The sequence below is a fragment of the Vulpes lagopus genome, chromosome 18 (genome assembly GCF_018345385.1).
Source record: "Vulpes lagopus strain Blue_001 chromosome 18, ASM1834538v1, whole genome shotgun sequence".
NCBI classification, from domain to species: domain Eukaryota; kingdom Metazoa; phylum Chordata; class Mammalia; order Carnivora; family Canidae; genus Vulpes; species Vulpes lagopus.
Window position 1 is genome coordinate 22,364,985 of NC_054841.1, and position 23,919 is coordinate 22,388,903.

The 23,919-nt window shown below is 47.2% G+C and overlaps 2 protein-coding genes across 8 annotated transcripts in view; both read left to right on the top strand.

The window, feature by feature from the left end:
• Positions 1-7,287, top strand: part of NDRG3 (NDRG family member 3) — a 78,903-nt gene extending 71,616 nt beyond the window's left edge. For 2 of the 6 annotated variants that reach the window (XM_041732892.1, XM_041732893.1), the window contains 4 exons: positions 3,163-3,198; positions 3,298-3,349; positions 4,558-4,596; positions 5,703-7,287. In XM_041732892.1, the coding sequence (XP_041588826.1) occupies positions 3,163-3,198; positions 3,298-3,349; positions 4,558-4,596; positions 5,703-5,884 (309 nt within the window). In that variant the 3' untranslated portion in view covers positions 5,885-7,287. Of the gene's footprint in view, positions 1-3,162; positions 3,199-3,297; positions 3,350-4,557; positions 4,597-5,702 lie in introns of those variants that run through there. The other 4 variants (XM_041732895.1, XM_041732894.1, XR_005984416.1 and 1 more) reach the window with 3 other exon arrangements.
• Positions 7,288-10,303: 3,016 nt separating this feature from the next.
• Positions 10,304-23,919, top strand: part of SLA2 (Src like adaptor 2) — a 29,649-nt gene continuing 16,033 nt past the window's right edge. The window contains exons 1-5 of one of the 2 annotated variants that reach the window (XM_041732455.1): positions 10,304-11,441; positions 14,643-14,776; positions 19,882-19,981; positions 20,351-20,437; positions 22,457-22,560. In XM_041732455.1, coding sequence (XP_041588389.1) covers positions 14,686-14,776; positions 19,882-19,981; positions 20,351-20,437; positions 22,457-22,560 — 382 coding nt within the window. In that variant the 5' untranslated portion in view covers positions 10,304-11,441; positions 14,643-14,685. The remainder of the gene's footprint in view (positions 11,442-14,642; positions 14,777-19,881; positions 19,982-20,350; positions 20,438-22,456; positions 22,561-23,919) is intronic. The other variant, XM_041732456.1, reaches the window with a different exon arrangement.

Consider the following 23,919-nt stretch of genomic DNA (forward strand, 5'->3'; position numbering starts at 1 on the left):
CCAACTATTTGATAGGCATCAGACTTAGAAATAGTCTCTCCTAATATTCTCTTTCTCTCTGCATATGTTGTTTTATATCAGATTTTGGCTCCTAAGCTTCATGAAAATACAGCCTCTTCCAGTTAATTGTGTTTTATACTTCAATCAGGGTATATATTTGTTCCTGATATTATTTGTGAAATTTTAAGGGACTGTTCCATTGACCTCAAATTCCTGTGCTTGCTTTGGCATTCCCATGTGCTAAACAACAGTCCTCACCTCAAAGAAAGTTTTCATGCTAGCGAAGAGAAACAGTGGTTCAGGGCAGCCCCAGTGGCGCAGCGGTTTAGCGCCGCCTACAGCCCAGGGCGTGATCCTGGGGACCCTGGATTGAGTCCCACGTCAGGCTCTCTGTATTGATACCTGCTTCTCCTTCTGCCTGTGTCTCTGCCTCTCTCTCTCTCTATGAATAAATAAATAAAATATTTTTTAAAATCTTTAAAAAAAAGAGAAACAGTGGTTCATTTTTTGAGACAGAGAAAAAGCACGAGGAACTCTGGTGGGGCAGAGGGGGAGGGAGAAGGAGAATCTTTTTTTTTTTTTTTTTTTTGGTAGGTTTTCACTTATTCTTCCAAGTGAATTTTAGAATCATCTTGTCTAAATCCCTATAGACTCTTTTTGGATTTTTATTGGAGATGCATTAAAGAGATTTATTAGCTTGGAGAGAATTGACATCTTTACATTATTAGTTTTTCCCTCTAGGGGCTAAGTATGTTTTTCATTTATTTAAGCTTCCATCAAGTCCAAGAAGGAGAATCTTAAGCAGGGTCCAAGCTAGCTACATGGGGCTTAATCTCATAACCCCTGAGATCATGACCTGAGCCAAAACTAAAAGTTGAATGCTCAACCAATTGAGCCACCCAGGCGTGCATATATATATATATATATATATTTTTTTTTTTTTTTAAGATTTTATTTTATTTTATTTTATTCACGAGAGAAACAGAGAGAGAGGCAGGCTCCTCACAGGGAGCCCAATGCCGGATTCGATCCTGGGACTGAGATCAAGCCCTGAGCCAAAGGCAGATGCTCAACCACTGAGCCATCCAGGCGACCCATCTCCTATACCTTTTTTTAAAATTCCAGTCAGGGATCCCTGGGTGGCGCAGCGGTTTGGCGCCTGCCTTTGGCCCAGGGCGCGATCCTGGAGACCCGGGATCGAATCCCACGTCGGGCTCCCGGCGCATGGAGCCTGCTTCTCCCTCTGCCTGTGTCTCTGCCTCTCTCTCTTTCTCTCTGTATGACTATCATAAATAAATAAAAAAATTAAAAAAAAAAAATAAAATAAATAAAATAAAATTCCAGTCAGCCGGGACAGCCCCATTGGCCCAGTGGTTTAGCGCTGCCTTAGGCCTGGGTTGTGATCCTGGAGACCAGGGATCAAGTCCCACGTCAGGCTCCCTGCATGGAGCCTGCTTCTCCCTCTGCCCACCATCATGAATAAATAAATAAAATCTTTTTAAAAATAATAATAAAATTAATAAATGAGTCTTTAAAAAGGGGGGGGGAGGCGCTCCTTGGTGGCTCAGTCCATTAATGCATCTGCCGTCAGCTCAAGTCATGATCCCAGGGTCCTGGGATTGAGCCCTGTATTGGGCTCCCTGCTGAGCAGGGAGCCTTTTTCTCCCTCTCCTTCCCACTTGTGCTTTCTCTTGCTATCTCTGTCTCTCAAATAAACAAAATCTTGAATAAATGAAAAAATAAGAAATGTGACTATTTGGGGTCCAGTTAAGTGTCTGACTCTTGGTTTTGGCTATGGTCATGATCTCGGGGTTGTGGGATCTAGCCCCACATCAGGCTCTGAACTTTGTGCAGAATCTGCTCGGGACTCTCTTTTTCTGTACCCCTCCCTAAAATAGTTTTTTTTTTAAAAGAGGCTTAAAATTTCATTTATTTGACAGAGAGCGTATGCACATGCACAAGCAGGGGGACCAGGAGAAGGAGAAGCAGGTTCCCTGCTGAGCAGAGAGCCTAATGCAGGGCTCGATTCCAGGGCCCTGGGATCGTGAGCCAAAGGCAGACACTTAACCGACTGAGCCATGCAAGCGCACCTAAAATATATAAATCTTCAAAAAAAAAAAAAAACCCAACAATCTCTTAGGGCACCTGGGTGGCTTAGTCAAGCATCCAACTTTTGATTTCGGCTCAGGTCATGATCTCAGGGTTGTGAGATTGAGTCCTGCCCTGAGTGGAGTCTGCTTAAGATTCTCTCTCTCCTCTCTCTGCCCCTCCCCTCAACACCATTCTCTCTAAAAAGAGAGAGAGAAATGCAAATTCTTTATTCATTAAAGATTTATTTATTCATGAGAGACACAGAGAGAGAGAGGCAGAGGGAGAAAGAAGCAGGCTCCCTGTGGGGAGCTTGATACGGGACACGATCCCAGGACCCCAGGATTATGACCTAAGCCAAAGACAGACACTGAACCACTGAGCCACCTAGGTGTCCCGAGAAATGCAAATTTTAAATCAGAATTTCAAGGGCAGAAACCAAAGAATCTGAGTTTTAACAAGTTAGGTAATTACAATGTCTACTTACAAAACACTATTCTAGAAATCCTTGCACAGGTGAGAATAACCAGCTGTAAATATTTATGAGTGAGAGACAGCCTTACCAAATCCAGCTTTGAGAGGAAAGTAGCTGACCAAGTGAGTTGGCTAAATTCAGCATCACCATCTGATTGGAGAAATTCCCTGAGGTGTAGAATGAAGATAATATAGGGCTCAAAGGGAACTTAGGAAGCATGGAACCCTGAGAAGTTAGGGTCATGCTGTTTGAGGACCCTGAAAGTAACATTCTTCAGTTGGGGGCAGAACCCTAGTTGAAGATGGTGGTTAACTTCATTGTCACCCCTAATGGAGGATTCCCAGTCTGGGCTTGAAGGCCAGGCTCTGCATCTTACTGATTAATAAGTATTTAATAATCTTTTCAGATTTACACCCCAAGTTATTGCTAGGATGTTTTTATATAAGGGTGCATTAAGGAAATGTACACTTGGTTGCAGTTACACATTAAGTTTAGGAACCTAAAATTCAATCCTGTTCTGTTTGAAAGGACTCATGGATTTTCAGAGTATGTCCCCTAAGTGTAAATACCAGGTGACTTACATATTTTTCCTCTTTTAGATGGCGGACTGTGGTGGACTGCCCCAAGTTGTACAGGTAAGGAGGGAGTTTGTTTTTTTCTTTTTTTTAAAACACTCATTTGATTCTACCACTTTGCCTGTACAAAGATTAATACCTTCTTATTTTGTCTCCTAGCCTGGAAAGCTCACCGAGGCCTTCAAGTACTTTTTGCAAGGAATGGGCTACAGTGAGTAGGATAAAACTTTCTAGCAAAACTCTAAGGATAATGGGATCATTTTGACATCTGGGGAGCCCACGTTTCTCAGGGCATAACCTCTGTGCTAGCCAGCCTGCAGTCAAGTAGAAACCAAAACGTTTATGGAGCATTCATGTGTGCATATATGTAAGGTGAGCTAATTCATATTAAGCACTTACCTTGTGCCAGGCATTCTGTGTAACCTTAAGAGGTAAGTTCTGTTATTAGTCCCATTTTCTAGAAGAAGAAACTGAAGCTCAAGAAGAGGCTAAGCACATTTCCAGGTAACAATTCACTTGTAGAACCCTACCAGTCTGATTCCAGAGCCCCCGTTTTTAGGCACTGAGGCTTAGGCTTTCCTAAGGTTCTGAACCTGAAATTATGATTTGCTTTTGAACTCAGCTGGTAATGAATCCTGGCCTAGAGAAACACAATGGAGACTTCAGAATAAAGGGTAGTGCCCTCAGTTACATCTGCCCCGCCACAGAAAATGAACTTCTAGAGTAGTTTAGAGGGAGTCCAAGGATGTGTCCATATCGTGTGCCACTGTCCTGGTCTCTTGTATTGTAAGACCCCTAAGCTTTCTCATTTGTCACAGACTATCCACACTTGCTCCTTCCTTGGAATTTTTAAGAAGAAAAACTCTTGAACCCAGGTACAGAGCTCTTTACCCAGTAGGGTGTTTTTTTTGTTTTGTTTTGTTTTTTTCCCTGTCTTTGGTGTAAATGTGAAAAATGACCTTTGAACAGCTGCCTGGGCAGCAACTGACCCCTGGGTACAGCCTTGTGCCTGGCAGGCAGACTGTGTATGTCTCGTCTAGAGCGGCTGTGTCATCCCCATCTGTGAGCCACTACCAGCCGAGCCCACACCCACGTCTCTCTGGCTCACTGGGAGGAGAAGTCCCTCCCCTAGCCAGTTCTCATCCCTTTCCTAGGAGACAGCTGATCTTTCAGTCCATTTCTGATCCAAAACAGATGGCTGTTTATAGTAGAGGGGAAAACAGTTGCCCTCAACTAGTTGAGAAAAGTAACATCTGAGATGCTAATAAAACATCAATCAGCCTCACCTCTCTGAGACCTTAAAATAAAACTTCATCCCCGGCTTAGAATATTCTGACAGTGTTTACTAGGCAGCCGAGGTTGCCACTTGGCACTCTTGGGTCACTAACCTGCCTTTTCCTGTGTCCATCCTGCTTCCAGTCCCGTATGTGCAGCTCAGTCACCTGAGCACCGAGCCAGGTACATTCCTCTGTGCTGGCCCCGCCCCTGCCTCCCAGCCACGCTCTCCTGGCTGCATTGGCTGCCTGCAGCATGTCCGCGGTTTTCCTGTGCAGTGAGAGCCCGATAGAACGTGGCTCATTGTGCCCTAAGAGGGTTAGCCTGCAGGTCCAGCCCTGGTTCCCCAGGAAGAAAAGAGCGGGTTGTAATAGCCAGGCTTCCTCTTATCATCCAAATCCAGGGTCACAGCAGTAGCTGAAATTTTGTAGGCAGAACCCCTCTTCTTACTGATCCTGGCATGAACCCCAGACACAGGAGTCGAAGGGCAGCCTTGCTTCTAAATAGGAGTGTCAGAGCCTGTGCCTAGAAAACTCAGCAGTTAACAGGTGATGGCATCTTTTGATCCCAGCATTGAAATGACAGCTTGGGGAGTGGCCGGTGCCTCAGGAAGATAGGCAGGGAGGTTATGCCAGGTAAGACCATGTCCTGGCCAACCTGGAAGGACTTTGAGGTCAAAGCACTGGTAGGACAGTAGTCTGAGTGAAACACCCCCTGCCCAGAACCTTTCCCTTGCAGGCACCCTGTACCTTGCTGCCTGCATAGAGGTCAGCACCGGGCTCACCTGCCCTCCCCTGTACCCACACTTTTGTATATGTCTCCTCCCCAGGTAGCAAAGGTAGCCTGTGGACACGGATGGTAGTCTTGTTGTATCGGGCTTGCACTGTGTTTGTGAAACACTTTCATACTTGTGTGGTTCGTCTTTCTTTTGGTTTAGTCTTGCATGCACTGCAGGTTTTGGTTACCTATTTGGTTTCCCAAAGCCTTTCTCCTAATCACTGTATGAATGGCGTGGGCATAGCTAAGAGGCTATACTCTGGACTTAGGTTTCCCCATATTCTTCTATGGACTAGAATCAGCCAAGATTCCAACCAGATCCAGAAGATTAAAGCAGCCTTGCATATAGCCATTTACCTAAGCAAATAATGCAAAGTGGAGATGGCTATGTCTTGTCCTGGATCTCACCTTAAATGAGTTGGGAAAGCTAAACAAAGCCTTTGGTAAAATATCTGGATTAACTAATCTTAGCCAGGGTACCATCTTCTAGTCTTCTTGGTTCTTTCTTACAGTACCATCTGCCAGCATGACCCGGCTCGCCCGATCACGAACCCACTCAACCTCGAGTAGCATCGGCTCTGGAGAAAGTGCCTTCAGCCGATCTGTCACCAGCAATCAGTCAGATGGAACTCAAGAATCCTCTGAGTCCCCAGATGTTGTGGATAGACACCAGACCATGGAGGTGTCCTGTTAAGCAGATGCTCCTCCCCTGGACCATGCAAGTCCACCCTCTTTCAACCAGCCACTCCATAATATAACATTTCATCCAGCAAACTGGCATTTATCTTTAACTCCTGCATGGCCACTGACACTCTCTGGTATCCTGGATTTATCATTCTCACTGCCTGCCCACCCTCCTTTTTGTATGTACCAAGGACCACTTCCTTACCATTACTGTAACATTCTAGCATCTTTATCTGATCAGATTTCCATATCTTCTCTTGCCAGCTTTTCCTCGTGCTTTCCCAACTACGTATCTGACAAGATTCTTTGATCCTGATGTATGTGTGTGAGCACGCGTGTCTGTGTTTGTGTGTGCATAGTTCTGTGATTTTAGATGTGCTTTCTTGTAGAGCTTCTGCAAAGAAAACCCAGAAAACTAAAAAACAAAGGGGAACTTTTTTTTCATTTTCAATGGTATTTTTAAGGGAAATATACAGAACAGGTTTCTAGGTTGGGTAGGCCACTGCATTCTCTTTTGGTTCCAAATTGGTCAACAAGATTTGCAAAGTAACTTCAGCAGCTCTGAGGAATGTGGAAGATCATGCTTACTGTTGATTGTGACCAATAGAAAGGAGCCTGTTACATAGAGAGGCAGGTAGGGTGACCAGCCACCTCCTTCTGTCCAAATGCATTCACATATGTTATTCTGTAAATAAAAGGGAGGGATATATTCTTTTAGAAGCCCATAAATGATGAGGTTCTGATGCAACATGAAGTTTTTCCTAAGAAGTGAATGTGGCTTCATCACAGCACAGGAAAGTGGAAAACAAAATGTCAGACCTCTGCTCTGCCAGAGCAGAACTGCTGTCACTGCAGCGTCTTATCTTACCAGATAGCCACTAGAAGTGCCTCCTGGGTCTGTGATGAAGAGTGTTTCTCCACCCCTCAATCCTCTGAAAAAGGAGAGGTATGGCCTGAAAATTAATGTACATAGGAACCAGCTAGAGGAAGAGGTACAGACCTTAACAGAATGTCATGCATCACAGGCATAGCCTTGACTTCAGTTGCTTTGTAAGTGAAATTGGTACAGAACCCATTTCTCAGAAAGATTCCTGACAGTTCTTAAAGAAAAGAGTGAAGGGGCCAGTCTATAAAGGCAGCATGTGCAGGTACAATTGGTGTTTAGTGGACTGCTGTGTGAGGGGCTGCAGCCAGCCAGAGTATTGCTGGGAGGAGGATGATACCAGCCACCACATAGCAAGGGCCCATCTCTTAAGGGCATCATATGTAAGCTCAGGGTTCCACAGTTCCGAATCTTAGGGAGGGGCTTTTCAGACATAGTATTCGCTTTCTGCTGAGATAGGGAATGCGTCACTCTGCCAGAGTACAACTTTTTACAGATTATTAAATAAAGCTGTATATGTCTCATTGTTACCTGATTGCTGGTGTTATTTCTCTCAAGCCATGAACTGGGGCTCGGGGTGGAACCAAGTTACTGTATATGGGCCTCGTACTGGGCATTTTCACATACTTGGTCATTATCTCACCCAAGAAGAAATTAAGACTCCATATAAATAATTTGCCCAAGGTCATACCAATAAACCCATCTAAGATTGAACTCCAAATCCATTAGATACATCTCTATTCCCCTCAAGCCAAAAATCATGAGAAAACAGATCATGCAGTTTCTGACAAAGGAGGAAAGCTAAGGTCTTGGAAGGATGTTCCACATTTCAGCTCTGCCATCTGTGTAGGGTTGCTGGGTCCCACTGTAATGTAGTAATCTGCAACCAGTTGCCTGGGTTCCTCAAACAGACCAGACTCAGTTTCTCCAGAAATGGCTGTCTTTGTACCCACCAATGATATCAGGAGGCCACCACCTTGGGTCAATTTTGAATGCTCCAGGGGCTACTGCTACTATTTGTACCTCAAGGTTGCTGTGTCTCTGGAGCTACTTGTAAAATGACATGGACCCTGCTCATTCTGAGAAAGGAGATGAAGCAAATGCACAGGACAGGTATAGGTCACCAAGTTGAGTTCCAGACAATACATCATAATAGTTCTTGAGCTGTAAGTGATTGATGGTCACAGTTGCTCTTAAAACCCACATCAATCCAGCCACCATGGCTATATCTGACATGGCTGGTCACCTGTTTTCCCGCTGTAGCCTTGTGCCTAGAGTCCGTCCCCTCCTAACTACACCAGACTGGTCCATACCATACTTTATCTCTTAATTTTCATTTCCTTTCTCCCTGTTCAGTCTAAACACACTTGGGTGTCTGCCTTATGAGATTCAAGGAAGTGGCCAGGTAGACTCTACAAGACCATTGTGTAAAGCTTTTCCTTTTAAATCATCTTACCCAGTTCTCATGGCACCCCCACAAAGTGGTCAGGTCTGTTTTACAGACAAGGAATAGTTGAGAGTTAAGTGTTTGGGTCAAGGTCACCTATCCTGAAAAATTTCCCAGTTCTTCCAAAATCAATGCATTTTCTTTTTCTTTTCTTTTTTTTTTTTTTTTTCAAGATGTATTTATTCGGGGACGCCTGGGTGGTTCAGCAGTTGAGCATCTGCCTTTGGCTCAGGGAGTGATCCTGGAGTGCCAGGATCAAGTCTCACATTGGGCTTCCTACATGGAGCCTGCTTCTCCCTCTGCCTGTGTCTCTGCCTCTCCCTCTCAGTCTCTGTCTCAAATAAACAAACAAATAAAATCTTAAAAAAAAAAAAAAAAAAGATGTATTTATTCAGGCAGCCTGGGTGGCTCAGCGGTTTGGTGCTGCCTTCAGCCCAGGGCGTGATCCTGGGACCCGGGATCGAGTCCCACGTCAGGTTCCCTGCATGGAGCCTGCTACTCCCTCTGCCTGTGTCTCTGCCTCTCTCTCTGTCTTTCTGTGTCTCTCATGAATAAATAAATAAAATCTTAAAAAAAAAAAAAAGATGTATTTATTCATGAGAGACACAGAGACATAGGCAGAGGGAGAGGCAGGTTCCCTATGGGGAGCCCGATGTGGGACTCCATCCCAGGACCCCAGGATCACGACCTGAGCCAAAGGTAGATGCTCAACCACTGAGCCACCCAGGTGCCCTCAATGCATTTTCATATTCAGCCTTTTATTGAGCATCTACCATAGCCTGGGAGCTATTTGCATCTTCATATATGTTTCCTAATAATGGTCCAGTGAAGTACATGCTAGTCCCATTTTGTGGATGAGAAACTGGCCTAAAGGTAACTACAAATGGTCACAAAACTAATAAGCAGCAGATCTGGGTAAACTAATTCTCAGGTGTCTCCTTTGACCTCACCTTGAGGCCAGTCTGAAAGTCTTTCCTGTCAGATAAGAAAGTAGACAAAGTGGTTTGCAGACAGGAGCAGGAAGGTGGACCTGTGCTCATTCCCCTCCCTGCTGTGGGGATACATCCTTGAGTGGCATCACCCATTCTAATATCCTGATTAGGAACTTTCTTGGGCAGCCCCGGTGGCACAGCGGATTAGCGCCGCCTGCAGCCTGGGGTGTGATCCTGGAGACCCGGGATCCAGTCCCATGTCAGGCTTCCTGCATGGAGCCTGCTTCTCCCTCTGCCTGTGTCTCTGCCTCTCTCTCTCTGAATAAATAAATAAAAAATCTTTAAAAAAAAAAAAAAAAACTTTCTTACACAGGATGTGTTTCCACTCTGGCTCCTCCCAGCTTTTCACACCAAGTGCCCATGGAGTTAAGTCTCAAACCAACCTTCCCTGAGACAAAGGGAGAACCTGAGCTGAAGTGTGCCCTAGCTGGCAGGGCCCCAGTAAAAGCTTCATAGCCTGAACTGGACTCAGGAGCTGTTTCAGGGTCATTTTGTGTTAAAAGGCATGTCTCAAGAGTGCCTGGGTGACCCAGTCAAGTGTCTGTCTTCAGCTCAGGTCATGAACCTGTGGTCTTGGGATGGAGCCCTGTGTCAGGTTCCCTGCTCAGCGGGCAGAGGGAGTCTTCTCCCTCTCTCATGGCCCCTCCCCCTCGTGAGATTGCGCTCTTTCTCTCTAATCAATTTTTTTTTAAGATTTTATTTATTCGAGAGAGAGGCAGAGATACAGGCAGAGGGAGAACCAGGCACCATGCAGGGAGCCCGACGTGGGACTTGATCATGGGTCTCCAGATCACGCTCTGGGCCAAAGAGGGTGCTAAACCGCTGAGCCCCCCGGGCTGCCCTAATAATTGAAATCTTAAAAAAAAAAAAAAAAAAAAAAAATCATGTCTCCAGGAATACTAAGCCCCCAATGGAAAGGCAGAAGTAGGTGTAGTTATTTCTATTTTAATGAGATAGGGGTTTTATTTAAGTTTTAATGACTTAAGGTAAAACATCAGTCAAAGGCAATTCTAGGGACACCTGGGTGGCTCAGTGGTTGAGCGTCTGCTCAGGCAGTGATCCTGGGGTCCTGGGATATGACTTCTGCATCAGGCTACCTGCAGGGGGCCTGCTTCTCCCTCTGCCCGTGTCTCCGCCTCTCTCTCCTTCATGGATAAATAATTTTTTTAAGGCAATTCTGTCAGAAATTTCTTTATCCTACCTGAGTGATTCTCCAGTTTGGGCTGTGCATCAGAACACAGAAAGCAATTGCTGGCCACAGCTATGTAGTTTCTGATCTAGTAGATCTGAGATGGGGCCCAAGAATTTGCCTAACAAACTCCCAGATGATGCTGAGGCTACTGGCCTGAGACCACACTTGGAGAACCACTATCCAGGTCTTGTTACTCAAAGTGCATGGACCAGCAATATGGGTATTGCCTGGGTGGCATTAGCAATTCAGTCCTCAATCCCCACCCCAGACCCACCAAACTAGAACTTGCTATTTAACAAGATCCCTAAGGGATACCTATACACATTAAAGATTGGGACACATCAATCCAAGGCTGTGCTTCCCCCGAAACCAGTTAAGTGCATCTCTTGGAGTATATAAAGTTCAGATTCCTCGGCTTCCCTCTGGTGACTTAGATTCAGAAAATGGAGGAGCAGCCCAGGAATCTGATACCAAAAGAACCTCAGGTGATTATAATAGTCAGGTAAGCTTAGGAAACCCCTCATTTACCTCAGTTCTGTGTTCCTCAGGCAAGACCAAGCCACAAAGCCAGAGAAAAAACTCTAGGATAATGACAAGGCAGCTGCTTCTCTTTTAGAAACAGGAACTTGGGGAAGGTGGCTCCTTGATGGTCTGTGATGCCGTCAGAGGAAATGGGTGGTTGTGAGAACCACAGAACCTGCAGATGTGAGCCGGGAGCCCCAAGGACCCTATGACAGAGCTCAAAGAACCCCAGGCATTCTTCCCTGGCCGGCTGTGCTTGGGAGGGCTGTCCAATGCCGGGGTCCCTAAGGAGCACCAGTCTCCTGTCCCATTGCAGGTCTACAAACTGCTGACCACAACAGATGGCAGAGCTACCCAAAGCGATACCAAGAGCATCTCCCTGAAGAGCCTTCCAGGCTGAGAGGATTCTGGGTATCCTAGGACTAAGGACTTTGACAGATGTCCAGAAGGGCCCTCCAAAGCCCTAACCTCTCCAGCCAAAGTATGCATCTAAGCTGAGGCCCTGCCCCAAGCTTTGATGACAGGAAACCAGTAAGTACGCTTGCTTTTGTTTTCTGATGGCCCTGGGACTGAAGACAGATGGTCCCCTCAGAGGCTGGGAGTGGGCTTTACAGTGGGTGGAGGTATACATTCCAGGAAAAGAAGTTCTGTTAAGGATGTAAGGGGGTAGTTTTTAGGGTCCCCAAAGGAACCCAGGCTTCCCCATTACTCCTTTGACTGCTGGGCCCCCCCACCCTGCCCACCAGAGAATTACATTGTATCCTCCAGCTTGTTTTCATGCCCATTCTGGTCCCATCTCCATCATCTCAATCACCAATGTGCTGTATGACTTTGGAGCCCCCTCTGGGTTACAGCCTTCCAATGTCATCTCTGAAGGCATTTTCTACTATAGTATCGACAGTTCCTCTCACAAGGGTGATGTTTCTCAGTAGAGAGACAGATCTCCCTTTAGCTCAATCCAAATTCATCACTCTTACCTCCACCACTGAGAAATACCTTCAGAAGCACAAAAACACAAAAGACATGGATTGTAGACCCAACTCTGCACTAACCAGCTGTGTGAGAGTGAGCACGAGGTTACCCTCTCTGAGCTCTGATCATTGTAAGTGAATGGGTTTCAAAGCTGCTGATCTGTCAAAGGATCAAGTGAAAAAGATTAAAAAACGGTAGGCAGTGTGCTAGTCTCAGCAGCTTTTACTCTTTCCTTCCACCCACTGGCCTGGGCCCCCTAGAAAGTGCATAGCACACAGTAAATTGTTTAAATACGCATGTAATTAATAATTCAATTCTCTTTGAAGTTTTGGCCACACTTCCTCCTAAGCCTGCGTACCCTGAGGTCTTCATTTCACCCCCAGGAAGCTGCTTGGCCAGATGAAGGGAGCTGGCGAGGTCAGGGAAGGAAGGGGTGCTTCCCAGCTCCACCTGCTGTAGGAAGAAGTCTTTGGGTTTAGTGCAATTGGTGATTGTGGTAACTTTGTGTTGCTGAAGGAGGGGAAAGGAAACTAAACTTTACTAAACACCCACTTTACACCAGCTCCCTGACTTCTCTCCACTACCCAGTGGAGTTGGTACTATCCCCGTTTCAAATACAAGACCAAGGTTATGTGCTTTGTGTAAGGAGGTCACACAACTGGAACCTAGTTGGTCTGAATTAATCACTCATGCTACCCAGGAGAGATCTCTCCCTAAGATTCTCTGGACTCATGTCCACACAGTTAAGCATAGAGCTTATATCTGATACCCAAGAGGAAAGGAAAGGCTGAGGAGTAGCAGGAATTTCGAAAATCTGATGTGCAGGGGAGCCCTAGCAGTGAGGGCATTAAATACCTCAGGAAGCAGCAGTACCATCTCAGCCTGCCAAAGCTTCAGGATCCCAAAGTCTGAGCAGGAAATGGCTGCCAGGAGCCATTTCCTAAAAAGGGGCCCATTTTGTATTAAGGAGTTCCATCCCCACAAGTATAGAACTCTCCATGATAATGACAGAAACCCATACTTACTCAAGCATGGTGAAGGGTTCAAAGGCAAGGCCAGAGCCTGCTATATCACTGTCATTCCATGAGATCCTCCAGGGAACCAAGCTGGTATGTATATGAAACTATCTGAAAGAACAAAACCACTTCCCTGAAACACTTTAATAAAATGTTTAAAAAATTACCATTACCCTGAAACCTGGGAGTTAAAATTATTCTAAGGATAAGACACTTGTCCAAAGAGCTAATAATCATTTTGTCCATTTAGTTAATATGTGTTGAACATCTTTTATGGGCCAGGTGCCTCATGAAATGTTGAGGAAACAGAAACAGAAAAAGAGGTCTTGGTCCTCATTGAGCTGTGGAATAATGGCAAATTAAACACTCTAATAGGGGATCCCTGGGTGGCGCAGCAGTTTAGCGCCTTCCTTCGGCCCGGGGCATGATCCTGGAGTCCCGGGATCGAGACCCGCATCGGGTTCCCTGCATGGAGCCTGCTTCTCCCTCTGCCTGTGTCTCTGCCTCCCTATCTCTGTGTCTCTCATGAATAAATAAATAAAATCTTAAAAAAATAATAAACACTCTAATAAATGAATAGTTAAAACTTGGGAAGGGGTTGCGCCTGGCTGGCTCAGTAATCAGTAGAGTATGGGACACTGGATCATAGGGTTGTGAGTTCGAGCCCCATGTTGGGTGTAGAGATTAGTTAAAAACAAGATTAAAACAAAGAAACAAACAACCTGGGAAAGAATGAACAGGAAGATGAGAAAGAGAAAAGGGGAAGGCTCTCAGGAGCAGCCTCCGGTGAAGCGACATTCAGAACACAATAAAGGAAAAGTGGGCCCTGGCCAGGCTTCTCACATGTCCTATCTTTAAGACCCATATGTAGGTATTGTTATCCCCATTTTTCAGATGAGGAAATGGAGGCAAAGAGCAGGGAAATGGTTCGACAGCCAATCCCTCCAAAGCCTTGCAAGTCATCACTGTGGTATACAGTCTCCCAGTCATCTTAATTTGCCCTGTGACACCAGTCACAGTGTGCTTAGTGTCACCTTAGCTTATTATGATACCAGCTCCCAAGCCTCCTCAGATCCCCCTTGCCGGGCAGCCTGGGTGGCTCAGTGGTTTAGCGCCTGCCTTCGGCCTAGGGCGTGATCCTGGAGTCCTGGGATTGAGTCCCACTTCTCCCTGCATGGAGCCTGCTTCTCCCTCTGCCTATATATATGCCTATACCTCTGCCTCTCTCTCTCTCTCTTTCTCTCTCTCTCTCTCTGTGTCTCTCATGAATAAATAAAATCTTAAGAAAAAAAAATTCCCCTTGCCTACCTTTAACCCTAGCCATGGGTCCTGTCATTGTCCCCAGCCTATGTGATCCCAGGTCAGGAGATGGTTCTGAGTGGGTTATAGGAATGATTCCTGAGGGCTGGGGGATTCAGAGAAATATTCCTAGGGAGGGGGGGTTCCAGACCTCCCACCCCCTCCATCCTGACAGTCCCACACGGGAAAGGGCAGTCCAGCCAGTAGGAGGGATACCACACGATTAAAGGCCCAGAAACAAGAAGAGCATGGCTGCAGCATGGGAAAGGGCAGCCCACTAGAGAAAACAGAGTCCAGTTGCAGAGAAGAGAGCTTCCAGAGTCTGGTGGAGGAGCTGGAGCCTGCTGAGAGAGGGATTGTTCACTCTGGTCAGCAGGGCTGAGCTGGGGAGGGAGAAAGTGTCTGGGGACCAGGGTCTCTGTGTCCATCACAGCATCTCTTTCAGATTTCTCTAGGCCATGTACTTCTGCGTGTTCTGCTGAGGAACAATGGGAGGTCAGCTCAGCCGAGGGAAAACCCTGCCAAGCCCAAGCTCGAGGCCCTCTGTCCAAGAACTGGACCCTGTGCCCATGCAAGCAGGTAGGCTTCCCAGACCCAGTAATGCTGCGGGGCCCCAGACATCACTCACTGCCTCTTCCTGACAAGGCAGTCCAGCTCGGCTTCAAGTATCAATGAGTTCCTGCTGTATACCAGGCCCTTCCCTGTGAACCATATGGCAGGGTTCCTGCTCTGGAGGAGTTAACATTTCAGCAGTCAGAATGTTAAACAAGGGCAGCCCAGGTGGCTCAGTGGTTTAGCACCGCCCAGGGTCTGATCCTGTAGTCCCCGGATCGAGTCCCATGTCAGGCTCCCTGCATGGAGCCTGCTTCTCTCTCTACCCATGTCTCTGCCTCTCTCTCTCAATCTCTCTCTCTGTGTCTCTCATGAATAAAATCTTAAAAAAAAAAAAAAAAGAAGTTAAACAATCAGGTAAGCTAGAAAATGTGGGAGAGTGACAGGTATTAACCAGGAGAGCTTCCTTCCTCCTCAGTTTATTAGGAAATTGAGCTGGCAACTCTAAGATCAACCCTAGTTCTATAGCTCTTCGGAGCTGCATTGTCTGTTATAATAGTCTCTAAGCCATCTATGGCCATTTAAATTCAAAGTAAAATTCATTGAAATTAAATTAAATTAAATATGTAGCTCCTCAGTCACACTAGCCACATTTTAAGTGCTCAGTAGCCATATGTAGCTAGTGGTTACCTATTGGACAGCACAGTTATAGAACATTTCCTTCGTCACGGAAAGTTCTACTGGACAGTGTGGTTCCAACATGTCTCCTCTTACCTTGTGAAATACTAGAAGCAAAATTAGAACCATGGCAGTTGGAAAAAATTGGGACATATAATGCCTATGCTGAGCCTACACCTGTGATTTTCAAGATAGTCCTATCTAAAAATGCCAGTTTTTAGGACAATTAGACAATCAAAATATCCTAGAAATTCTAATATTTTTATATCAAAACTATGGCCCCAGTTTGTTTCTTGTTCCCCCAAGTGACCCACAAATCCTTTCTCAAATCATATCCTGATTTGAGGTTTTGATAATGTATTCATAAGGTTCTTCTGAGAAACAGAACCAATAGAGTATGTGTACGTGTGTGTGTATGTGTGTGTGTGTGTGTGTGTGTGTGTGTAGACACAGAATTTATTTTAAGAAATTGTTTCATACAGTTGTGGTGGCTGGCGAGTCTGAAATCTGGCAGGTGGGCTGGCAAGCCAGAGGCCCAAGGAAGAGTTAATACAGAATTCCAGAGTCAGTCCAGAATTCTCTCTTCCTTAGGGGACCTCAATCTTTTTCCTTTAAGATCTTTCACTGACTAGTTGAGGCCCACCCACATAATGGAGGGTCCTCACTCTGCTTCTTTCAGAGTCCACTGACTTAATTTGTTATCTCATCTTTTTTTAATTTAAGATTTTATTTATTCATGACAGACACAGAAAGAGAGAGGCAGAGACATAGGCAGAGGGAGAAGCAGGCTCCATGCAGGGAGCCTGGGATTTGATCCCAGGTCTCCAGGATCACACCCTGAACTGAAGGCAGGTGCTCAACCTCTGAGCCACCTAGGCATCCCTGTTATCTATCTTAAAAACATCTTCACAGCAACATCTAGACCTCTAGACTGGTGTTTGACCCAGTATCTGGGTACTGTGGGTTAGCCATGTTGACACACAAAATTAACCATCACAGATAACAGATGACTCTAAACCAAGCAGCACTTTTGGGAGGAAGGACATGGGGACATACTTAAACAGAACCAAGAGACTGTAGAGCCAAATATCTGAATGTCTGTGTTTGGGCAGAAGCTAATCCTAGTCTGGAACCTCCCCTGCCATGGCTGGGGTCTCCTCTCCCTCCTCAGCCCTGCCTCTAATATCTTCCTCTCCCACAGGCATTAACGCCTAGGCTTTGTTCTCCTGACAGGGAGGTAGCTGCCTCCTTTTAGTCACTCAATCTGCAGAGAGCCTGAGGTGCACCAGGCCCTACAGGAAGAGACCTGGAAACCACACAGACCTCCCCCTCATTTCCTCTGAATCTAGCCACAGGCCATGGTCCCAAGGCTGCTCTGAGTCACGGCCAGGCTACTGAGGGGGCTGACCCCCAGTCAGTGCCCTGGGGGCTCTCCCTGCCTGTGAGACCCGAGGAAAACTGCATTTCCCTCTCTGTGACAGGGTCTCCAGGGGGAAAGATGGACCTCTCTTATGGTATGTCAACCCTGATCCCAGCAGGGACACAGATTTGGAGCAACCCCTTCCATGAGTCATTGTCCATTAGCTTTGCATCCATCCAAAATCTACCAAGGCTCTACCACTGACCAGGCCTTGTGCCAGGACCAGGGGACATAGCAATGGACAAGATAGGCATAGTCCCTGCCTTTAGGGATAGTCAAGCCCCAGAGACAGGCTCTAAACCCATAATCAGTTACAATTGTGTTAGATTTTAGTGACAATGCATTTTTTTTAAAGATTTTATTTATTTATTCATGAAGGACAGAGGAAGAGAGAGGCAGAAACATAGGCAGAGGGAGAAGCAGACTCCATACAGGGAGCCTGACGTGGGACTCAATACCAGGGCCACGGGATCACGCCTTGGGTCAAAGTCAGGCTCTAAACCGCTGAGCCACCCAGGCATCCCAACAATGCATTTTAAGGAACTCTGATTAAGAGTGTGTGCTGAGGGACTCCTCAGGAAGGCTTCACCCAGAAAGAGACATTTTATCCAGGGAATGAAGGATGAAAGTGGGTTGGTTAGGCAGATGGGTCAATCAGGGGGATAGCATATGCAGCTCAGTGGCAACAGGGGCAATGCTAGGGCTTCCAGGAGGGGAAGAGGTCCTTCCCGGCCAGTTGGTTTCACTCTTGTTGGAGGAAGACCTCCACAAGACTTGCTTGCATTGTTTATTGAGGCCTCAGGCATTTCCCTGCACCATGGGATGGCCAAGCCCTGTGCTGCAGATGGCTCTGAGGAGCTCCAGTTCAGGATCACCAAGTGGATCTTCACATGTGTCTGGGAGGACATATAGGAACCAATCCCTTTCCAGGATCACAGCCTCATTCTTCCCACATCTATCTGGAGCATAGGCCCATATACAACACAATGTCCATGGGATCCCTGGGTGGCGCAGCAGTTTGGCGCCTGCCTTTGGCCCAGGGCGTGATCCTGGAGACCCAGGATCGAATCCCACGTCGGGCTCCCGGTGCATGGAGCCTGCTTTTCCTTCTGCCTATGTCTCTGCCTCTCTCTCTCTCTCTCTCTCTCTCTCTCTCTCTCTGTGACTATCAAAAATAAATAAATAAAAATTAAAAAAAAAAAAACACAATGTCCAGCTCTGTGTCTTCTCCACCAGTGCCCCATCCCCTCGGTCCTTGTCTGTCTATCTGCTCTCCCTCCCCCATTTCCTGGGGCATCTGTCTAGAGGGCTTCACAGAGCCCTCCTTCAGGAGCGTCTGTGAGACAGATAAACTTTTCATGCTGACCTTGATTGCTTTTCATAGCTTTATGCAGTGACATGCTGACAAGTGTGTCTCTCTTTTCCTATTGTTTCAAAGACCCCTACTGAAATGGGATGAAGAGAAAGGAGAGGGAGGGACACTGGGATGTGGGTGAAGTGGCTCTCAGCAGCCTGTGGAGGGCAGGTTTTGCAGGATGAGAAGGCCTGGACAGGTATCAGGAGGTCTAGTTAGACAAGGGGGGCTGATCCCTGAGATAGATGAGGAGATGAGCATCCTGTGCTGAGGGAGCTGCTTGCCAACTACCATCCAACCTCAAAATTGTCCTCATGGCCACCATGTCCTTGGGACCAGTCTTGGAGTAATGGTGTGGGGGAGGAGACAGCTTGGCATCCTCTGGCTCTGTGACTCCCTCTCTGTCAGCATCCCAGGGAGTCTGGGCCTTTTTGGAGAGATGCTACTGCTGTCTGTTGGAGTCCTCCCAACCTGAGCCTGTGAGTAGTCACAGTTATCACCTACCACTAGTGGCACAGTGCCCTGTCTCACCTCAGTTGCCTTGCTGTGCAGTGGAGCTGACTAGAGAGGACCATTTCAGTGCCTTGTGAGGGCCAAAGTGATACACCCAGTCAGACCCTGACACACAGCAGCTGCTTAATAAGGGATGGCGGGTATGTGGCCAGGACACTTGACTGAGCCACACACACCTCCTGGGTGTCTTTTCTTGGCCAGCCTGGCACAATAGGCCCCTGGGATCCCACCTTTTCTTGGGGCAGCACAGATCTCCACCTGTCATCCTGGACAGAGGGCATTGAAGAGCCATGCTACCCACATGCATGGCACTCTAGAGTTACAAAGCCTGTCCACATCTGTGATTTCATTGACCCTTCTAGGAATCCTCCTCTCATGCTCCCCTTGGACCTCAGCCCTCAAAGTTAGTTTGTTCAGTCCTTAGATTATTAGAACTTCCAGAAACTGCCTTCTAGAAACTGAGCTCAAATGGGTCATGATCCTGGGGTCCTGAGATCAAGTCCTGCATCAGGCTCCCTATAAGGAGCCTGCTTCTTCCTCTACCTATGTCTCTGCCTCTCTGTGTCTTTCATGAACAAAAATCTTAAAAAATAAAAAGTTTAGAAACTGAGCTCAGAGACCTGTGCTGATATCTGCTTAGAGCTATAGTTTTTAAGTTTGCTGAACAGCAGAATCCTTTTATCAAAATCTACCTTTTTAAAAAAAACGATTGTATTTATTTATTCATGAGAGACACAGAGAGAGGCAGAGACACAGACAGAGGGAGAAGCAGGCTCCATGGCTCCATACAGGAGAGATGTGGGACTCGATCTCGGGACTCTAGGATCATGCCCTGAGCTAAAGGCAGGCACTCAACCACTGAGCCTCCCAGGCGTCCCTATCAAAATCTTCTCAAACATCTTAAGCGATTGTAGCCAGGAGCCCTACCCCTCTTGCCACACCAACCCTTTCCCTGAGGTGATACCAAAAGATGTCTGGGCATCCCTAGGACTCTGTAGAGGCCACTGGAAAAGCTTCAGATTCCAGGGTAGACCTCCTGGGATCTCAGCAGACATGCTCCCCAGGGTGCTCATGGCAGGGTTGATGGTGGAAGCTCAAACTCCAGTAGACTTCAAATGGGGAGGGAAGACTGACCAAGAGGATGACCATCTCTGTCCCTCCATCCAGAGAGAAGCAGGGCCACAGCCGTGGCCCTGAGCAGTTTCCCAGTAGGCGAGCACACAGAGCCATCACTGAGACTGGGGGATCCATTGACCATCACCTCTGAGTAAGTCCTATCCTAATGAGGGGAATGGTGGGGTGCTTCCTTCCCCCTGGCACCTGAAGATTCACTCATGGGAGAAGGGGCCTCTCCCTCCAAGAGAGAAGAGCAGGGAATTTGGTGCTGAGCCACATGTAGCCCTAATGGTGGGATTAAGGAAGCCTGACACACCTGTAGGGAGAAGCTATAGATGGGCAGGGCCTTGTAGGGGGCCCTGAATCGTGCCATTTCCTGCATAGGAGGTACCAGCACTGGTGGTACTGCCTGTCTTTCCCTGGTGCAAGGAACCCTGGGAAGAGGGCCAGGTGCAGGAGCCAGCTTGGCAGGTCCTCAGGAATCCTAAATGAGCAATTCCCCTCTCCTTTCCCTCTCCAGAGATGGAGACTGGTGGACAGTGATATCAGAAGTTTCAGGCACAGAATACAGCATCCCCAGCAGCCACGTGGCCAAAATCTCCCATGGGTGAGTTTACAACCCCAGCCCTGCCTTAGGGGGAACTTCCTACTTTCCCTTTCCCCAAACATGGTCCTTTTTGGCCAGTCCTGTGCTGAGCAAAACTGGGGACAGGAGAGAATCAAGCCCAGGCCCTGTCTTCAAGAAGAGCAAACAGGTTGGCCTGTGAGACCTGGGAGCCCAGAGGAGGGAGCTCAGAAAGGACATCATAGAGATGTCCTCTAGGCTTTGAAGGGTGGCTAGGAGTTCAATGGAGGAGAAATGCTGAAAGGGAGCAGCCTGCATACATGTCCTAAATGTCCTGAGGCAAGAAAACAGAGGGGTGGTGCCCCATATCTTGGCAAGCCTGCCCTTCTAAAAGATGCCTCACAGTGGGCAGGACACAGGGAATCTTACACAGTGTGAGCCATTACTTGCCACAAGTGAGTGACAAAAGAAATCAACTCCAGAACAAATTCTATGTTATGAGAGAGAAAGGAAAGGAACTGCCTTTCAGTGGGATCAACCTGCATAACATGGAGTCAGGCAAGTATGCTGTGTGTGCTATGACAGCTACTCTTCTGTGAGCAAGTACTGCTCTGGCACTGGATGGCCTTCCTTTTCTGAGACTCACAGGATGCCTGGCTCTGATAAAAGTAGCACAGGGATGCTGAGATGTGTGGACACCTCACAGATTCAGCTTGTGTAGAGGTCGTTGGCACCTGAGTGGAGCCCATCTTCCATTTCCTGCTGGCTTGGCCCTGCTGGCCAGAGGTTTTGCATCCCCAGTGTGGCACTGAAGTTTCAGTCAAGGAGACACTGGCCACATCCAAGAGTCCCCCTCCCTTGCCACTCCGTCTCCATCCTCTGTGTTTGTAAGTCCTATGAATGACTTGTTTTATTTACTATAAAACTAGGCTACATTTGCTGCTGGCACCAGGCAGGCCACAGCTTCTCTGATTTATTTCCTTAGAATGGACTCATCCCTGACTCTGGCTTTGACTGTGGAATTTCACACAATGACAGGGAGGTGGCCATTTCCATCAAGTTGGCTTCTGTAGTTTTTCCCAGGGAATCACAGGGCATGATTCTGGGAATATTAGAAGGCTAATGGACTAATAAGCCAAAAAATTCCTGCAAAGACACCTTGAACTCTGTATTACAGTTAAGTCCTTCAAGGACATAGGTGAAGGATTATGTGAAAAGGGAAAGAAAATAGGGGGCCAGACTAATCAACGATCCAGCAGTAAAAGGGCCCCAAGGAGAAGGTCATAAAGATCTGTACTTTGGGAGCACATATGGTGATTGATATCTTGCATGATTTTTTCCAAGATTTTATAATGTCTTAGGACATCTGGGTGGCTCAGCGGTTGAGCACCTGCCTTCGGCCCAGGGCATGATCCTGGAGTCCCAGGATTGAGTCCCACATCGGGCTCCCAGCATGGAAACTGCTTCTCTCTCTGCCTGTGTCTCTGCTTCTCTCTATGTGTGTCTCTCATGAATTAATAAATAAAATCTTAAAAAAAAGATTTTATAATGTTGAACATTCTAGTTCCAACTTTTCTACCCACAAATAAGCTCCAATGAGAGTTAGATTTCATTGATAATAAATACATGTTCACTTGCATGCCCTTTGGCTGTAAAATTAAACTTTAAATGTTCAAATAAGTAAAAAAAAATAATAATAATAAATGTTCAAATAAAATATTTACTAAAATTACAAACACACACTCAGGCAATTCTTGGAAAGGTGAGTGGCTAGCATAGGGATAGTAGAGGAGCTGGGCAGTGATAGGAGAGAATCTGCGATCACCCCACCTTCCTCCAGCCTCCTGGCCACTTGGGAATGAGGTCTCCAGGAAGAAACGGATGGGGCTGATCCCATGAGGTTGTCCTCCAAGGCCTCTGGAGCTAGGAGCAAGACAAAGCTGGGGGTCCCTTGGAGACCAAGGTACAAATGGAACTCTGAGGCCCAGAGAGAGAGGAGGGGTTTGAGTAGAGTCTTGGCCCACTCATGCCCAGGCTGACCTCTCTCTGTCCTTCCCCCAGGTGGCTGTATGAAGGCCTGAGCCGGGAGAAAGCTGAAGAACTGCTGTTGCTGCCTGGAAACCCTGGAGGGGCCTTCCTCATTCGGGAGAGCCAGACCAGGACAGGTGGGTAAGCTCAGCCATGGCTTGTCCCTTGAATGCCAAGAACCAAGTGCGAGGTGACTTAGGGGTGTAAGTGGGAAGTCAAATGTGAAGGGCTGGTGTATGTAGCCTTGGAGCCAGGCAGTCTGGCTGACTGACCACCATGTTGCTGCTCTGGAAGCCCATTTCTAAAAGTGGGTGTGAATGGCCCATAGTGGGGATCCAGGCTCAGCCTACACTTTAGCAACTGGGTCTTGTAATAGAGTATAGTCACAAGATTTGCCTGCCCTGACCAGCAATGATTCCTCCCTCCCCAAAACACAACACAGTCCTGAATCTTGACAAATGGTTGTCAAGTTCACAAGGTCTCTGTGCTCTGGATCACCAGCCAGTCAAAAAGAGAAAACTCTTTAAAAGTCAGCTCTTGATCTTCTTCTTTCTACTGTACAGAAGGGGGAAGATGGAGAAACAAAACAAAGGCTTGAAGAGGGGTAGGGACATGTCACATTGCACATTCATAGGGGACTTCTCCCACTTCAGGTACAGGGCTTTTGCAAACAAAACACAAAGTTGGTAGAGTCTGTGTCTGCTTCCCATGCCTCCCTCTGAGCTGCTGCCCTGAGACCCTTAGAGTGGGGGCAGAGAAGGACGTTGAAAGAGTGGTGGCACTGACATTTATGGTAGGCCATTTAAGTATCTTCAGGCAACCCTTTGGGGATTGTACTTCCACTGTCCCCATTTCACAGATAAGGAACCTGGGCTGAGAGAGAAGAAATGATTTGCCTGGGGAGACCTAGCTAAGTGTGAAGCTGGGATTCAAACCCAGCCAAGGTCCTCCTCACTTCAGACACCCAGGAAGGGCCCACATGTCACAATAATGGTGGAATTCCAAACACAGTGGCAGACTAAGGGGGAGATACTTAACGAATGTGGAGAGGCCTGTGCTTGCTCTAATTTTCACCAACCATGGTGGGTTGTCAGGGTCCTTTTTTTTTTTTTAATTTTTATTTATTTATGATAGTCACACACACAGAGAGAGAGGCAGAGACACAGGCGGAGGGAGAAGCAGGTTCCATGCACCGGGAGCATGATGTGGGATTCGATCCTGGGTCTCCAGGATCACGCCCTGGGCCAAAGGCAGGCGCCAAACTGCTGCGCCACCCAGGGATCCCAGTTGTCAGGGTCCTTTACTCTCAGGCTCCCTCCTGGGTCCTCCTCCAGCACATCTTTGCCTCTCCTTCCCTTCCTTCAGAAGTTCTCTGGGTTGACCTCTCCCCAGCACCCCCTGCTACTTTCCAGGCAACATTAGCATCTCTGCCACACACACCCAAAGGTAGGCTGGGGCTGGGGGCTGGGGGCTGGCCTGAGTGCAGCAGCTGCAAA